The sequence below is a fragment of the Thunnus maccoyii genome, chromosome 13 (assembly GCF_910596095.1).
Source record: "Thunnus maccoyii chromosome 13, fThuMac1.1, whole genome shotgun sequence".
Classification (NCBI taxonomy): Eukaryota; Metazoa; Chordata; class Actinopteri; order Scombriformes; family Scombridae; genus Thunnus; species Thunnus maccoyii.
This window is the reverse complement of record NC_056545.1, coordinates 20,841,896-20,861,423: the sequence shown is the minus strand read 5'-3', so window position 1 is coordinate 20,861,423 and position 19,528 is coordinate 20,841,896. Positions and strand designations below refer to the sequence as shown.

Here is a 19,528-nt window from a genome sequence, read left to right as displayed (position 1 = left end):
AGGACAAATATAGAAATGATGTTTGGCTTGTTGACAAAACAGTGGTTCTTGTTGGCGTTTTCATGTTTAATGTGGTACATTTTTTCCACAGTGAAATTAATTGATTGCAAACAAACTGACTTGTCTGACTGCAGCATTTTACTGCATACTTCAGATTCTCCATTAAGTTTATGTGTGCATGACTTTCATGGCTGTACTCCGTAATGCAACACTAATAATAAAGATGTATGTATCCAAATCTATGTAATGCACAACAAGATTACTGTCAGCAGAAACTCTGCATTAAGAGACATTTTAAATATATTTTTGAATGGTAAACAATTCAGTGGATAGACGGTTTACTCTTTCTTGCAGCTGCTAATTGAACATCCTGAAAAATGCAACTTTAAGGCAAAGTAACAGATGTAGTAAAAGCCCGTGAGTGCAAAAAAAAAAAGTGCACAAGACTATAAACACAGTGAGGACTAAGGTCATAGCTTTCTTACTAGCGGATGGCTTTTTGGTCTGGTCAGGGGGCAGTGGTAAAAAGGTCTGGTTGTTTTTTGATCTGTGTTTGCCCAGATGAGCAGGGAGCATCTGGATAGGCCTCATTAGAGGACCAACTGCCCCAGGCCGTCTGTGACAGGGTGTTTATGGGGGGGGGATTGGACTAATGAGATCCAAAGCGAACACACTTCCTTCTGAGGCAATGCTATGGTCACATGCGGTGAGAAATGAAGAGCAGAGAACTGATAAACTGCAGTAATGGCCATATAAGATCCCAATGGAGATAAATCAGACATCATAATCCCAATTAATATGAGAGGCAGATGTGACAGTAGGTTTGTGTGTCTGGCATTTGCAGATATAACCTATTATTTTAAAGCAGTTTACTCAATATACAACAGTAACCTCCTGAATCTTGTGAAATATGAAAACAGTGAGAAAGTCACTGCTGAAAGGGAGATGAGGCAGAAACTCTTGCATTGAGCAAAAAGTTATTAATGATAATTAATGATGGTCTGGTGTGGTGAATGGACACAGACGAGAAACAGGAAAAGATAGGAGCTGCTGGGGGAGTAAGCACTATCAGAGGGAGGGAGAGATCTATTGCTGAGCATGTAAATTTCATCCATTCAACAGCACAACCCCTTCTAACGACCCAGGGAAGGTGGACGGCTGGAACATACTCCAGACACTAGCAGTAAATATCTGAGGGGGAATCCCTGTGAAGCAAGTAGGGTTGATTTCTCATGAGAGTGCTAAAATCACTCAAGTCTTAATCCACTTGTACCAGTGTGTTAATAAAATGAATATGGATGCTTTTCAAAGTGAAAAAGCCTTACTCTTTCCCACTGTGGAGGCTTCCACAAGTAATTACATGTAACTGTTTGAGTGTGAAGCAGGGTGTCGTTTAAAAAAAGGGTAAAGTTGCACAGCTTGCCTTGCTACCCCCACAGTACAGGGAGTAGATAAGTGGTTATTTATGCAAATTACAATGATATCCACACAGGGGAGGCTCTCTACTGTGAAACAAGTGTCAGCCACTGCTGTCACACCAGGAGTAAAATGATTCTAACAGACAGGGACACTGTAAAAGATGTGAACCAGGAAATAAGGCATCATATTACAGGGAGAAAAGTAGAAGGTGTTATTGAGACCATAAGTAAGCAGCAGTTTACAGAAACTGTAAGCTGCAAAAGGTCTTGACAATTGGGGAGAAGCTGTAAAAGGTGGGCAGGAGCTGGGCCTAGGGGGAAATAGTTGCTGCAGCATGTCAAAGAATGTGGACATCAAGCCCATACTTGTCAAACTGAGATGGTATCACAAGTATCCACACAGGAGTGCACGCACACACACATTTTACTCTGGTCACACAAGGCACACGCACACAGAGCAGGTGACAAACAGCAAATAGTATTACAGCCCTCTGTTGCTGTCCATAATCATATGACAGGAAGATAGATAATAAAAAGGTACACTGCCTATGCAACCAGAACACAGGCAACACCCAAATTGTGTGGTTTGTTGGCATGAGGAAATGAGTCAGCTGTATTTGTGAGTGAAATGAGGTTTATCTTTTAGAAATACTTTGACTACAGCAGTGCTCGAAGATCATCAGAGCATGTGGGTTTTTGCTGCTTAAGTGTGTGTCTTGGTGCCTTCCTGACTGTTGCTCCCCTCTGCTGGGTTCTCCATGACACTGCAACTTGTTTTGACTATTAACATTTGGGATTTTATCTGTAGAATGTAGACTAAACCAAGGTGCGCACACAAACACACATACTAAACCAGATAATAGAGCCATCAGGATTTTCACCTGGGCCACCTTAGTTTGAGCTTACAACAAGATAGACTGGGCAGACAGACAAGCACTTGGAGTCACTCAGCTTGGAAGGATGTCAAGACTGTCAAGGGTAGGATAGTAAAATAGGGACTGGCATTATTAAACAAAACACAGCCTCCTCATTCATTTCAAAAAGACCACTTGCTTTTTAATACATTGTCATCCAGAAAAAAAGTTTAATCAGGATAAACTTTATTTTAATTTGTTATAATTACTACATGAATTGACTTGAGAGAACAGTCTAACATTTTGAAAAATTTTAGACAGTTTGCTAATCTTTAAGAGTTGCCACATTAGTGGAGGATTTTCACCACACCTGGCCCCAAAGTCTGGTCTTACTACCTCATTCCATCACTGCTTATTGCTCTTGGGTAAAATGACTGTACAGCTCACTGGCTTTGTCCTCCTTTTGAAGTATTTCTGTCTTGCCCTATAAAGAGACAATTGTGCCTTTTGGGACAGAAAAGAATTGAGTTTGTAACTCAGACTACAGAGCCTAATTAGATTTGTGCACATTACTGTTCGTTTGAGATTTTGTCTCAAAATGTCTGTTTTTAAAAGTCCTGTTCCATTATTTAAAAAAACAATGTTATTTTATAAAGAGTTATCATAATGGCCTAAAAATAAGGAAATGCTATGGTATGTGTTTTCTTGCGAAAGTAAAAAGGCAGTCTTAAAAATGCTTAAAAACATTCATGGAGGAATTCTAGTGGTCCCAAAACTGCTGCCATTAAAAGCGTGTCAGTATGTGACTGAAAAACAGATGACAGCTGGAAGCTTCGGAAATCAGCTGAACCCAACCACTGTTTGATACTCTTCTCATTGAGATGGTAAATTGTGGGGGAAAATGTAGAAATACTACATTTTACTGATTAACCCACTGTTTCAGCACTTCTAACTTTTTCTGTACACTTCTACAGTCTTCAATCTACAACATTAGAAACATGTTTCAAAAGCATTTCTAATCAGGCCTTATAAAAATCTTAAAACTATGCAATGTCATTGTCTTTTAATATAAGACTAAGTCGATTTTATATGACATAGAGCATACTCATTAAAATTCTACTCTAAGAGTAATATGAATTTGTTTTATGGAGTCCAAAATAATTGCTGAATTTTGCTGAATGTTTCTTTGGCTCACATTTGAAAGTGTACTTTCTGTTGGCTGCATTATTCAAATTATTACAACATCATTCACACCATACTGTCCAGCTTAGCAGGACTGAATGGATCCAGCACTGCAAATTTTCCATCAACTACAGCTGATGATTTGATAATAAGATAGTTTTGCTGCTTTTATTTTGCAGCTCACTGTAGCTATGCTGTGGAGACTGCTACACATATTATCATATTTATTACCAACTGTAAAATAACGTCAATATTTACATTTGTCTTTAATGAATCATTTAATGCAGATAAGATTTTCACCACCTGTTTGATAAACTACTGATTGCATCACTCCTAAGGTTACACAGGGGCTCATAATCAGTGGTGTATCCAACAAACTAGTATTCCTATTAATCATTAATGGACAAAACGCAGGAGAATTCCAACTTTACAAGTGAATCTTGAAAAGTTGGAATATTAGAAACATCTTTAAGATAACAACACAACTAATTGCAGCCTCAAAAATTACCATAGTGCTGAACCCCTCTCTAACATTATAATATTCACAAAAGTAGGTTTTTTAGGCTGTTGTATTGGATTGAATTAGCTTGCCCAGGTCTACCGAAAACACTGATAACTCAGTGTATGTGGTTCTGAGGGACCACTCTAAACAGGTATGGCAAAACTCAAGTTTTAAGTCTCAAATTTTACACTTTTGTAGTTCAGAGTGATAGTAAACTGGAAATGGGAGTGTAAGCCACTTACAAAGTCCTTATTTTATTGAACAATGTTTCATATTGTGACAAGATTGAAAAAGAACTACCTATTTATCAATCACCTCACACCTATATTAAAAACAAGTGCATGTTGACACCACGGAAGTTAATCCATTGGTGGGGCTTGAAGTATATCATACCTGCAAGAGCCTTGATGCGTGAGCGCTCAAAGAGGCGAGCTGAACTGTTCTCATTATCCCAGTCAGTCTCTGCTGCCAGATCCCAGCGGTTGTTGATGTCATTGTACTGCTGCTGGATCTCCAAGCTGTCAAAGTCTGTCGGCGAGATGGTACTCATGGTGTCCAGGCTAGAGGAAAACACATCCAACCTGAAATTCAAACGCAAAAATACATACAAAGTCAGCGCATTCAGGGAAGGCAGGTGATATTACGTAATACCAGAGGCTCCACAAGACTGACCCTTGAAATGTTTGTGAGCTTATTTTTGGAAGATTTAGTTTAGAGACTGAACATATGAGAGATGATGTACTGTTACATACATCACCCAAACTCTCCTCACAGCTTCACAGTTACACTCTAGTTTTATATTCTTAAATGACAGTCATATGCAAATAGCAGTTTGAACAGTACAACTGCCAGAGTGTGTAATGAGATAAAAACTTGGAGATAAGTACAGCAACTGACATGAAGTCGTTAGGTTAGCCAACCAATAATTGAATAGAACTGCTCCTGTAAGCCAGGGCACCTCCAGTAATCTCATTTTAGTGTGAGTGTTGAAGACAGAAAAAACCTCAACCCTAATTCGATCTTGACTTGTACATGTGCAAAACCTATAAAGCTACACACACACACACACACATACACACAAACACACACAAAATGATGATATGAGAAACCTAGGAAGCAAAACCACCACAATCATACAGCAGTACAAACACAAGCGCACACACGTATACGCACACACACACACCACCTTGCAGTAGGCCTGGGTGGTAAGGATTAAACAAGTGTTTAATATCGTAAATATCGATATATATTGGATTTGTGCAGCAAGATTTTAGGATACCTGCTGATGCTTTCAGAAGATATTTTCACTAAACAAAGTTTGCAACAAAAATCATTAATAATGTGGATATGAACTTAACAAGAGGTGACAATAATTATTTTTTTCACTCAGCTATAACAGTCAAGAAAGCTTGGAAAAGTCTGTCCGTTAACTGGAATGGAGTCTTTAATACCAGGAAGACAATTTTAACTATTTCAAAATATTACACTGACCAAAATCCCCAGACAAAACCTAGCTCATGTCACAATACTGATATTAAATCAATGTATCACCAAGCTGTGTTCTGGTGCCTATTCCTAACTACTAATAAAAATGATATCATGTTAAATTTTATGGCTACTTTCACTTGTTCCTCAAAACAGTAGATGCTTGTGGCACTGATGTGCATCCTGGTGCATGTGTTGTTGGTAGAATATTTGATACAAACAGTATGGAGACCTGCTCATCAAAATATTGCTCTACAGCAGTACTAGAGGTCAAAAACCCACATAGTTCCTTTAATCAGTCTATACTCTCAGTCTCTGTCCTTGCACTCACTGCTAGATATGCAACATCCCTCTTATTCTGCTGCTTGTACTAATTCAGCATCCAGTTATAAAAACAAGGGTACCATCATACGACAACAATGAATACTTAGTAAACAAGAAGGTCAATTTCTCCGACTGGCTGGGTCTCTGTATTTTGTAGACAGATTTTATTTAAGCCAGATGCAAATGCATCTTTCCAATCATTGAAATGAATGGAGTATAAATTCTTTGAAAACTGCACAAGATATGTTGTATATTCATGCTAATGTGTGTGCACATGCCTCAATTGGCTGTTAGAGACAGGTACAGATAGCTTCTACATCAAATTCGGTAAATCTTATTATACTATACTATATGTTAAAAGCTTAGTAACATTGTTAGTTCCTGAACTTGTGAGTGTTGTTAACTCAAAAGTTTAGCTGACAGGAGAAGGGGAGGAAAATCTGATATTTTAATATAACTTTAGATAAAAATATACCACGTCTGAACAGAGGACATACAATGCAGGACATCACAACTCAAACGTGTGCTATCATGTATAGTGTGCAGTTTATTGAGATTAATAGGAGTTGATTTCACTCTATTGTTTAAAATAACATATAACTGCATATGACCAGACAGATCCTGTCCTTAGTATTATGCACTGACACCCGATGGGGGATCAACATCAAGATTAATCCCTCCACCAGAGAGACCCATTAACTAGCTGGGGCCATTTGTTTAAGAGCATTGAACAGATTTATAGACTAGGTTGAGAAGTCAGTTTGCTAATACCTGTTAGTTTATCTTTTGTTGTGTCTGTTGTTATGTCTGGTCGCTGTAACTGACTACAGCAGCAAGCCAGGATACTATGATGGTGGATGAGAGAGAGAGAGAGGGTGTTGGGTATTTCTAGGCCTAAAATGACTGAGGACTGCAAACCCTGTCGTCTGGCTCAAGGTTCAATTCATTCATTTTTTAATCCATGGAAAGTGTAGTCCTCACATTTTGGCCATATAAACTCTCCATCATGTCTGGCATGATGAGTTTGTGTTAGATGGTGATGTGCTACAGTGAGAGGATGGAACAAAGAGATTCCAGGGAACAAACACGATGGTACTCTAGAAGATTAAATTGGCCACATAAGCAACACATCACAGATTAATTAGGCCATATATTCATTCTCTGTTTGATGTGATTGAAAAACACACTAACAGTTGATGACAGAGATTTATCTGGTTGAATGTAAAGCTTTCGGTAATGTGTACTAGGAATATCCATGGACAAGTCACGTGGAGATCGATAACAGACAGCGGCCAGAATCGATACCTATCAATACTGTATACCGCCAGGGTACAGCCAGGTTGGACCCATATCTATTTCCTGTATCATAAAGTGCAAAACACACATCATAGACAGCCAATAGCATCATTGAGCATACTGTATGAGTCAAAGAGGAGGAATGAGAAGGTACAGATAAAATGGGGGTCCGTGGTCTCATTTGTATCGGTTTAGAGGTACTTGACATGAAAAAGTTTGTGAACCACTGTATTAGGCTACCCGGATACATTGGGCTTTGTTTTTAAATGTGACTATCAACCATAGAAGCTGAGATTTTGTTAAAATGATGATAGCTTATTCTGCTATGCAGTACAACATTTACATAAACAATATGTTATGTAAAATGAGTAGTAGTAAAATAAATGTACAACTTCTTAAGACTTTGATCACTAATTTCTCAAATATTCTTTGATGGTTTCAATTTTTAATCAACAAACCACAGCACTGCCCATCATCCCACCCCTAAATTGCACCATATTGTCAAGTTAAGTCAAACACGTGACACACATTCTAGCTATTAAAAAATAAAACAAAAGCTTGGCAAATCTTATTAGGAGCAGATTAAGAAGTGGCTGGGAATAGAAACTAAATGCAGGGATTAAGGAAGAAGGCTGCAGAACAACGCCTCCTCACTGTCCCCCAACCTGTCACCTCCCCATTCACTGGCACCCCAGGAGTTAGCCACTGAACCCACTGTGCAGTTGTGTTTCTGTGTGTGTGTATAGGTAGGTAGTCAGTTTGCTGTGTTTATTCTTAAATTCCTCATATATATATCCTTGGTTGGATATTCACTAGAATGTAGCAATAATCACTCAGTCAGTCCACTAATATCAATTTTGACAATTTGACCCCAATCAGTTCACGCCCTCAACACCATCGTGTCAAATTATGCAGCAAATGAATTAAAAAAAACAAAAAAAAACAAGCAGGCTTACACCACACCACAGATGGTGGTGGTGCTGCTGACAAAGAGCTAAGTGGTAAGATTTCTCTGCAGCTTAAATAACCAAAACGTCACAACATGGAAGCAGGCACCACAAAGAGAACAGACTATCCAGGGCAGGCCTGGCAGTGATGAAGTCCATGACAATCTGTCTGTGGGAGTGGACCAGGGCGGGGGATGGAGGGGGCAGGACCAGTGAGATCGGCAGTCTCTCCTTGTTGTGAGTATGAAGAGGCTCAGCTCAGTGTCTGCGTTAATCGCTCCTCAATGGATCAGACAAACAATCCCCTGACCTACTATACAACCTACTGTACTCATCCTCCCACACACACAGTGGCATGAAACCACACACACGCTGAGCTGACCTATTACATCCCCCACCACCACCACCCTTCTCAAACACACACTGCTTCTAAAAGCCACACACACAAATCCACCCACTCAGCATGCAACCATATATATATATATATACACCAGCATCCAGCACACAAAATTGGTCGGTTCAACACCTACAATCATGCAAGCCTGAGTGATGTACAATTCCTCCCCCTGGACCAGAGCAAATACAAAATTAGGGAAGAACTCCTAAACAACTGTATCCTTGCTCAGCAAGGGGAAAATGAATAAAAGGACCCTCTTGAGCCCAATATTTTCCATACACAGTGGAAAACTGGAGACATCAGATGTTAGCCCCAAAGCTACTGCAGTGCAACTCCCAACAATACAGCTCATATCGGAAAAAAAAGACAAAGACAGGCAGACAAACAGATGTGGCACAAAAGGGGGCATAAAGGAGGTTCCATGAAAGAAAATCCCCTCGAGGCCTAATCCACAAATACATAACAAGAGACACACATTAATGTAATGAAAGATTTATAATCTGTCACGTATCCTTCATATATCAATATGCCTTTGAAAAATTCATTTTCTAAACACCAGTGCATTTGAGACAAACCAAAAATAACACAAAAGATGCTGCTGTCAGAATCAGTCTATCGTTGCAATAACTGGGGAACATTGCAGGGCTGTATGGACACAGTACAAACTGAAGTGGACTCGATACTAATTTAATGACAGTATGTCTTCAATATTGATAAAAAAATGGTGCGTAACAAGACAATAAAAGAGCTAAGCTTTCTTTAAACTCAAAATGGAAGGGGGACATGTACCATGTGACTGTTAAGAAAAATAGTGCTTCTGAGAAAGGGAAGACTGAAAGTGGGGCACCTAGGAATGCCTCAGGGCTAAAAAGCCCAGTGTCTGACCCAGCAGACACACATCAGGCTATCGTTCACAGCACAGTGACACAAGCTAAGAAAGCAGGGCAGAGCCAGCGGCATGATAGGCAGCGCCACCACCTCTTTCTGTCTCACTCTCCATCATCCCTCCTCCCCTCTCGGAGCTGGTTCACTTCGCCCAGCTGGTCTGTTTGTCACAGCACCCATTAATCAGGGACAGAGAAAAAGAGAAATAGAGCCCACAATCAGTCGCCTGCAGGGAATTAGGCCGGTGCACATTAGCCAGCCACACAGCCACTGAGCACCAGGGGAATAGGGTAGACACACACACACACACCACTCCCTGTACTGCCAAACAAAGGAGCTAGAAGCTTCCACACAACTCCTTACCGAAAGCCATCATAAAAATAAGCTTGACTCTATTTCTTAAAAATGGAAGGCAGGAAAAAATAAATGTGTCTTGACTGTCTTACTGTTCTGACCATCAGGGACATCATCAGTGGAAAACTGGGCAACAGAACTCAAGCTAATCACAAGTAGTCAGGTACAGTATGATACTTATTCATAATACATCATTATTATGCATGATGATTGCTATGCAGTCAAGAACCTCACATAAACTAATTTTAATGAGGTAAAGCTGAGGTGACACCACTGTGTTGCCCCAAATTAGTCTGCCTGTGATACTCAGATGAGTCTGGAGGGTGGGGGGGCAGATCCCAAAATGCAGCGCACAAAGCCCCCCCGTCAAACGGGCCCCATACAATGGAGGAGTCAGCAGAGAGTTGAGGCCAGCCGTTCAAGCCTTTCCTGTTTGCAGAGATGAAACAGCCAGAGACACATATGCATTAGAGGCCCCTCCGCAGGCTGCTGATCCTGGCCTGAATGCCCTGCTGAATAGGACACCAGAGGTCCTTTGTTGACCTGTAGCATCACATTCATCAAACACTCAAGCGGCCAGCATGCCCTCCACACATGGATGTAGACATGTTACTTTGGTTTTGGGCACCAGCTCTGAATAGAGGATAACTGTACATTTTTATGATTTATTAAAATAGATGTATTTTCTTATTTTTGGATTGCTATTTTTGTCACCAAAGGTTTGTTTTTTTTGTTTTTACTAAATCAATTAGCAGATTTTAAATAAGCAGTAAGTTAAAGGTAGAGTCAGCGATTCTAATCCAATACACTTTTGTCAAATTCAGCAAATATCTCCTCACGGTCTGCTAGCTGTCTGTTCTGTGTGTGTGCTGAAAATCCGGTGTCCATACACAGCACTGGCTCTGTAAATGAGCATGTAAACACAGTGGCTCGGACCGAGCCACATGACACTACTCTGGCCAATCAGCAGGGGGCGTTAATGCTCGTGCACAGGATGGGGCGAAGTCATCAGAGCAGCTGTCTGTGTGAGGACATGACAGTCTCCCGTCTCCAGCTCCCGTTGAATGGTGAGGGAGGGCTGGCGAACTGGAGGGAGAGAGGCCATGGCCAATTCACACAGAAAGTGTTTTCTCACAACAGATACGCTTCCATTTTATTAAATCTATCAATCCACACTGCAGCCCAACCGATCTATCAGTCAGCTGCCAATATTGGCCCATCACAGATAAACTGTTTTGGTTCAGGGGGTTTGGGGGGGCAAAAGTTGGGAGACTCAGCAGCCACACATTTCTTGGGGAAACAACAATGAGACTTTTCTTGGTCTTGACAAGCTGTAGCATTTATTAACTGACACACTGTAGCCTGTACTGTGCATGTACTGCCAGATTGACAACTTACTGCTAACCTTTTCCTCTGCTGCGCTTGAGTTCACCGTCACTTTTCTGCTGCTCACTCTCACTCAACCACTCATTCACCCACTACGCATATATACTACCCACTGCCCTATTCCTTAAAAGGAGCTACGCTACCAAGAGTTTCCCAGGCAACGACACAGAGGTTAACTCACGTTTGAAACAGCGCTGCACAGAGGCTCCCAAACGCTGTTGATTTCCAAATGAATGGATATTTGGGGTTATTTTTGGCATTAAAAAAAAAATGTTTGGCCTGGCAGGGGTTCTCGTTGGCCTGGCAGCCCGCCAGGCCTATACAATTATAGGGGAACACTGGCAGTGTAATAAACATGGCGCAACCTAGGTACTGGATGTGCCTGTAACTATAAATTTGTAATATCAGTCAAATCAATATCACTTATTAATATCAGGCAGCAGCTTACTAATGTTTTTCACCTCACTGGTTTACTTCAACGCCTGTGGAGATCTTGTGATTCCCGTTCCCACTGGAGCAGAGTGAAACCCTGAAAGCCCTTTGCATGTAAACAGGAATATTAGTGGAATATTCATTTTCATTAGCCATGTAAACAGCTTAGTATGAATACTGTCTCTTATCAGGAATAAGGGCAAAAACCGGAATATTTTGTGCATGTAAATATAGTCAAAAATGAGTAAACAATCAGTAACACGTTTCACAGCTGAACTCTCAAAGAATAATCTGTAATAATCTCACTGATACAAATTATGTGCATCTCAAAAGTTTTAAGTTATGTAACATTGCTTTACAGGGAATTTGAGATAATGCACCTGATACATCTTCACAATCTTCTTCCCACTGTGGCAATTCTGGCCCATCCAAAGCATTAGTCTATTTATAATACCACCACGTTTAGATTCAGAATGGCCACAGATTGGACAATGCAAGGCAGACATTATAGTGGTTTCTGCTCCTGTCCTGTATCTGTTTCTGAATGAGTCCTGGGCTTAGCCTGTGCTTTGAAGTACATTTGGCTGGAAGTCATAGTAGCAGCATCAATCTCCAGGGATGCCAGAAATTCAAATTAAAAACATGAATGATGAAATATTCATGCAGATCAGGCTAATCCACCGTGGACTGGTTCTTGCCATTTTTAAAACACACAAGACCAAGTGCAAGGATGAGTACTGTCAGCATGGCTACATGTCCCATCATTTTGTATCACGTGGAGGACTCAAGGAAGGCTTACTTGAAGTGGTCTGCTTCTGTGTGTGTGCGCGCGCGCATGCGTGCACGTACGCGCGTGGGTGCTGATGCTAATGCATTGTGCTCATCAGATTCATACTAGATTCATATTAGTGGTTTTCTTGAATTTACTGAAGTAAAAATTTTTTTATTGGGTTCGAAGTCTTTACACGTATTCAAATACTCATACCACCCAGATCAAAATCAGAATTGTTAGAACTGCCAGAGAGATACTGCACTTTCAGACTCCCGAGGGGGTGCACAACATTTTGTGACCCTGTGTTCAGAATTTCTGCCTCTGCATGAAAAGTCAAGGAGGCACTGAACATAAAACAACCTAATCTTAAAAAAAGAGTGGGTATGTTGATTAATACTGTACTGTAAATACAGCTTTAATAGTGCAGGAGGTGCTGCAATTACATAAAATTTGAAAGAGCTCTGAGAAATCAGCCTTGTTTTCCATATAGCTGTGTGGTTTTGTTCAGCTCCTGGCTGCTCATAAATGGCCCTTTGATTCCTTTATTCTTTCTCCGTCAATTTTCTGACATTATTAAAAATAGAGGAGATGAGTTAACTGCCCTCGCCCTGAACTACTGAGCATTTAGCTGTGTTTGTGGCTCCAACTTTGAGTGTTACGCAGTGCACTCCAGTTATCATACTCACTCGCTTTTAGGTTTGTAGCATACAAGCCTGAACTACAAGGCTCTAAGTTTAGAGTTAATGAGGTCAGACTCATTAGACTCACCAGAGAATGTTTGTCTAGTATTCCCAATACTTCCAAAGAAATATTATCAAATTGCTTTCATGTAGGCAAAATATTAGCATCTCCCATCAAACAAGTATGATGCAGCAAAGTGCAAAGGCTGAGTTAAGCAGTATGTTTAGAATTAGCTGTAATATGAATTGTATTTATTTTAGACACATAGACAAAGAATAATGTAATTTATTGTTTGTGCAGGTCATTGCAATAGTCACACTATAAAATCAAAGGTTTAAAAGGCAAATCTAGACACAAGTGAATTAAGGCTTGTTGTATGGACCTGCATGCCAAGTATGAGTCTTCTATGGAACATAAACGCTATCAAAGCACTAAAATATCTTTAGACTAACCTTACTCATTGGCTACATTTACATTATAGATGCAGGATAATTTGCCATTAATATTTATGACACAGCTCTCCTAAAAAAGTAAATTCATATTTTATGCAGATGACACAGTTGATCAGGAGAGTGCTTTGGTTTACTTGCCCCCAGTTGGTCTTAAGATAAAAATAAAATGAATCTTATGTTACACAAAATAAGTTAAGTTTTGGAGATAATTTTGATATTCTTTGTCCTGCATCACTTCTTTTTAAAGATGTTGTAATACTCATGCTGATGGTCTACTTTTTAAAACTCTGAAAATAAACAGGTACGTCCTTTTGAGTGAAAACTTCATATTTATCTCCAGAATGCTGACTTTTCAGGAACAAAGTAAAACTGCATCAGTCTTGTGCTAATAAACCTATCTGAATTGATCTAACTTGTCTAAAACATCTCATAACTCCAACGGATTTTAGGATTTTGTGATCTCCTAGGAGAGCATGTTTTTACAGATTACTAAATATTGTAAAAACCCATTAACCAAGCCTACAGTTCTTTTCCTTTTATTTACATGTATCTAATGTTTTTCAAAGCATTTTGTCAATTTTCTGTCCAGCAGTTAAAGGACCAGTGTGTAAGATTTAGTGGCATCTAGCGGTGAAGCTGCAGATTGCAACCAAATGAATACACCTCCCCTCCCAAGCATGTAAAATCCTACAGTGACTGCAAAACTCACAAAAAATGTGAAAGGCCCTCTCTAGAGCCAGTGTTTGGTTTGTCCACTCTGGGCTACTGTAGAGACATGGCGGTGCAACATGGCAGACTCTGTTGAAGAGGACCCACGCCCTATGTAGATATAAAGGGCTCATTCTAAGGTAACATAAACACAACAATCTTATTTTCTTATTTTCAATTCTTATTTTCTTGGAATTATACACTAATTAAAACATACTTATGAATATTATATTCCATTTCTACCAAGTATTTTCCGCTAGATGCCACTAAATTCTACACACTGGACCTTTAAAGCGAGAGCACAGCAAAGGATGGAAGTGCCTCTTCAATTGTTTATTTCATTGACCTCAAGTCATCATCAATGTCACTTTCTGGGCTTAACAACACACAGCATACTTGCCAACAGCTTTGCTTTCAGGGGGTTTACATTTGACATAACCACATTGGAAAGACTGGATAAATTTAGGAGGAAAAGCAAAATGACGACCCCTACTAAACTCTCCACTGTACTCCGAGGTGTTGTACTATATATACCTAAAAAATAAATGTTAACTGATAAGCTGCACATCAGAAAGCAGCAGTAGTTGCATGAGGAGTATGCTGGGTTAGTGATATGGTTCACTGCAGCACAATGAAAGTGTGAATGGCAGGAATTGAAAAAAAAGCTTGTTCGGGAGGGATTTTGAGAATCAGCACTATGGGGGGCCCACATTCACAGTCCCTTTCCATTGTTGAGTGCTGTTCATCTAGCCAGCCATCCAGCCAACTAACAGCCATTTCTCATCCATCTATCATCACAACCCGTCTGTCTCACCATCAAAAAATCCTCTATGGTTATTTTAAGCTGTGGCCATGAAAACAATAATTATAAGATCTCACCGGGATTTTCTAAGGCAAGAATTATCAACAAACACACTATATACAGTCTAATAACATGATGTTAGTGTATTTTTCCAGTTTCTTTTGGTATATAACTGCGCTAACTGAATCACTAAGCTTAGTCTAATGTTATACAGTGACTGAGAGAGAACTTTTATCACAGCAACACACAAAGCCCATCCCACAAGTCAGAGTTCATCTTCCCTTCTTCAATACATTTGAAAAACACACGATATAAACTCACATTTACAATACAAAAATTCCTCTTTCACATAGCCTACATCTATCTTAATTGGCCAGCATGTAGAATTACCTTGTCAAACAACAACATGGATGGCACCATAAGCTGCTAATATGGATATAATTGATAAATCTGCAGATATTCTCTGCAGATTTATCAAATACATGCATTGGATGGATTTTTTAGTACTCCACACAGGCAGATCCAGTATTGTATGTGTGGCAGTTTGCCCATAAAGATCTGAAGGAGGACTACTCACAGCTTATGGTGTTTTGTGTGTTTCTGTTCCGCTTAAAAGACAAACGAGCAGAGGAAGCCTGGATAAGCCATGAAAGAGACAAAGAAACAAAAGAACTGCACAAATGCCGATAAATAATTCTAATAAGTAAAATAATAAATAATAATAAGTACACTGTGTGTTTTGATGCACAATTACACTATTATTTTCCTTCTAATTTCCCCATTTGAGGTTTGGTCGTGTCCCAGCAGGCCTCGGCTGTTAGATTTCAACCACAGCTCCAAAGAGATGTTGCTAATTATTAAATAGATTGTATGTGGCCTGCTTCAACCTTACACCTACTGCTGCCTGCAGACAATGCTCCATGAGCATCATTTCAAGAGGTGAAGTGTAAGGAAAGTCATCATGTCGCCCTCTGGTGGTACCATTACAAGCTTAATGAAAAACGGCCTGAGTTACCCATGGGGAATTTTGTGTAAATTTCACTAATTTATTTGCTGAATCGAAGATATGGAATTTACTGGAGGTTGAATTTTAAATACATATGTTTTATAGATCATTACAAACGACTGATCTGTTCATATACTTATTTTCATATATATCAATATTTGTAAAAAAAAAAAAAAAAAAAAAAAAAAAAAAATGAAATCTGTGTGTGGGAAGATAAATTGGCATTTACTCCCCAATGAATGTAACACACAGTATGGACAGATGATATTGATCTAGATCTAGATTAATCTAGATTTGAGGGATCTAAAAAGCAAAAGCCACTTTTTAACAATACAGATCTTAACATAAGAAAAGGAAAACATCTGAGCTACAGAATTTCACAATCCTACACGATATATGTTGTTTCATATCACAGTGTTGATTATGTATCGGCAGATCTCCCTGCTTTAACAGGCAGGAATGAAACCGACCTCAGACTGTAGGTTGTTTTTAAATGGACGTATACGAATAATATCAAAGTATGAAAGTTGCAACTAATCTATTTGGTTTTTAATCATACTGTCTTACTGACTTGATGAACAGAGTTGTGTTTTGTAGATAATGACATGGTGGTAGGAAAGTAAAACTTGGAAGTACTGAATGCTGCAAGCCACACAGAAATGTAGGGTGCAATGCAATGCACAATAAATCTAGACTGCATTCTGTTTGTCTTTCCTCGTGCCAATTTTCACATTTAAAAATGGAATTAGAAAATAATCTTCATAGGGTATTGATGTGTTTACTTGGACAAAACCTCCAAGGAGGAGACGTCAAACTTGCTTGATTAATTTCTCACAGTGTTAGGATTATATTTGGTTGCTCTATTGTCATCCGAGCCATCAAGTCAGACAACAGACTGTATATAAAGCTGTTGCTTGGTTTGAGGACAGTGGAGCAGGGAGCAGCAATAACCAAATATAAATGGCTGACCCTCTACAAGAGGCTGCAAAATGTTTAGAGGGGGTATCTGGGGGCAAGAGCTACCTGAGCGGTTCACCTCTGGGCAAACAAATCCTTTTGTCCAGAAGAGCCAGACCTAAGCTAAAATAATCGATTGCAGAGGATTGTCCAATAGGTCTGCCCAGGTGAGTGACAGGCCAGGTCCTCGCTAAGTAAAATAACAATGAAATAAATGAAAAAGAGTCACTGGGCAAAGCCTAGGCAGGAAATTAAAAAGACTGAAGTGGGGTATGGCTAAACAGGACTCATTAACAATAGGCTACAAATAAAGGAAAGTGACCATCAAATTACAACCCACTTGCTACAATGATGAATTGATTTTGTTGCTTTAGTTATCTACTAAAGTTAGACATGTATTTATATTTAAAAATCTATTTAATTGCTATAATTTTTTCATATTTATTGGTGTTATCTGTCTTCCATAAAAACCTGTTTCTAGGTCACAAAGAAGAGGAGGAGGCACAGGGGGAAAAGGAGGAGGCATTTTAAGTGCAACAGAATGAATGCCTGGTTTTCTATCCTACCCTCTAGATGCCTCCATGTATTGCATTCAGCTTGCAATTAAAGTGTAAATCAGTCCCTGCATATAAAGTGGACTGAAAAACAGAAGTATGTTGTATTGAGAACCACTGACATAGAATAGTAATGACTATCCTCTAATGGAGAGACCATAGGTTTGGTTCCACAAAACCACCATATGCTTGAAAAAAAAAAAAAATCCTGAGCCACTTTTAAGTGTTCTGGCCAAGAAAAGCAGTTAAATGCCATCAATATAGATGTTTTTCACAGATACAAGTTGCTCAACCCCTTTCACATAAGAGGGGATTCCCACTTAAGGATAGCCAATGTTACCCCTCTAATCCTTCCTTAACTACTGTACAGTGATCTCCTACAATGTCTCATCCTTTCAGCTTTCTTTCTTGGATTTCCTCTATAGATTTCAGAAAATCATCCAATCCATCCTTGAATATAACCCTTCTTTGCCAATGGGGGCCTCCCACTAGCCAATGTGATCCCTCTCCTCCTTAACTACTGTACAATTTTGTTGTACAGTGTTTCATCCTTTCAGTTCTCATTCTCTGATTTCCCCTATAGATTTCGATAAAATCACCAACCATTCAAGAAAATAACCCTTTCATCACTTCTACTCTCCATCATGGATGTTATCTGCCATATATGCTATACAAAAACCTTTTCATTTCAAAGATTTGACAGGCATTAAGATTAAAAAGCTCATTTCATTATTATGCATGCCTGTGTGTTTTTGTTTTCTGTCGCTGTAACATTTTTTTTCCCAATTAGCTGTTGTCTCTGGGCCATGAAACATGGTTATACACGTGGTGGCCAGCAAATGTCAGCTCTCACTATCTGCAAAATGACATGCTTGACGAGGATGTAGCGAACGTATACTCTTCAAAACAACTTGCTCACTGGCCATTGTTTTCACAAATATCTTTTGCTAGTAAGCCCACCTTTTAAAAACACTTTTACCTGATGCATCCATGCCATGACTCACAGTCTAGGCCAGACACGCAGTATAAATCTCAGTCCTATCATAACATAACCACACAGCCCACAATGTCGAAAGCACAATTGCAGCTTTTCAAGATGCCAGCACTATACCACATCTTAGTAAGAAACCAAAAAAAAACTACCTGGCTAGGAGGCAGGAAACAAGGCTTAGTTGGTTAAATAGCAGATGTTGAATCAAACATCTACATGGTGATTGTACAAAACACGCAGATAAAAATGTGGCTGCGTTTGTCATCGATTCAAACAAAGGCAAGAAGAGACAGACATAGAGAGATGGTTCCCCAATAACTACACAAGGCGTTGCAGCCAGATACACCTCTCAACCAGGCAGCTAACATACCACAATTACATATGGGTTTATTTGACCTAAAATCTCTTTCAGACTTTCAACAAAGGTATTTGCTGCGATACAATAACGTTATCTGTTGGCTTGGACAGCTAATAGCGGTAGTAAGCTAACAGCAGTCACCTGAATATCACAGACTCCCCTCGCTCATTAGCTTTGTTATTAGTGAGTAGCCTACTGGTTGTGGAGGATAAAAAGACAACAAAAAAATCACGCTTACCCCTTATATTGTCTTCTGTTATAGAGGTTGTCGATATTATTTCTACCGCGTCACTATATGCGATATTTCAGCAGACATGAAAAATATCTTCCCTCGCTACCGACGAGTGCGACTAAGCTAATTCAAATTTTAACGGTTAAAAATCCCAGGTGACACTGATAACGTCTTTCCGTTAAATCCGCATCCTCGAAAAAAAAAGACCTTTTTCCTCCGCGCTGCTAGCAGTGCAGCGCGTTACGAAACCAAACCAGGCTCTCTCTCTCTCTTTTTCTTTTTTTTTGTCTTTAAATCTAGCTTTCATACAAAACGGTCAGCGGTGGGGAATATAGGCGAAGACGAGAGCCCGTTTTGAGGCAGGTATGAGACGGATATCCGCAGCAGCAGCAGCAGCAGCAGCAGCAGCTTCTTCCCCCCGCGGCCGAGCATCCGAAGGGCCGTCCGCTCGTGCCTCGCTCACTCCGGCTCCCCTGTACTCTCGTTCAACAGGGAGAAGAAAGAAAAAAGTGGACGTGGTGGTGGTAGTTAGGGGTGTGCGTGGGTGGTGGTG

At 39.7% G+C, this 19,528-nt stretch overlaps 1 protein-coding gene across 2 annotated transcripts in view; it reads right to left on the bottom strand.

The window, feature by feature from the left end:
- Positions 1-19,528, bottom strand: part of LOC121909685 (spectrin beta chain, non-erythrocytic 1) — a 53,833-nt gene extending 34,305 nt beyond the window's left edge. For both annotated transcript variants that reach the window (XM_042430256.1, XM_042430254.1), the window contains exons 1-2: positions 18,982-19,528; positions 4,350-4,537 (exon numbers count right to left, since the gene is read on the bottom strand). In XM_042430256.1, the coding sequence (XP_042286190.1) occupies positions 4,350-4,506 (157 nt within the window). In that variant the 5' untranslated portion in view covers positions 4,507-4,537; positions 18,982-19,528. The remainder of the gene's footprint in view (positions 1-4,349; positions 4,538-18,981) is intronic.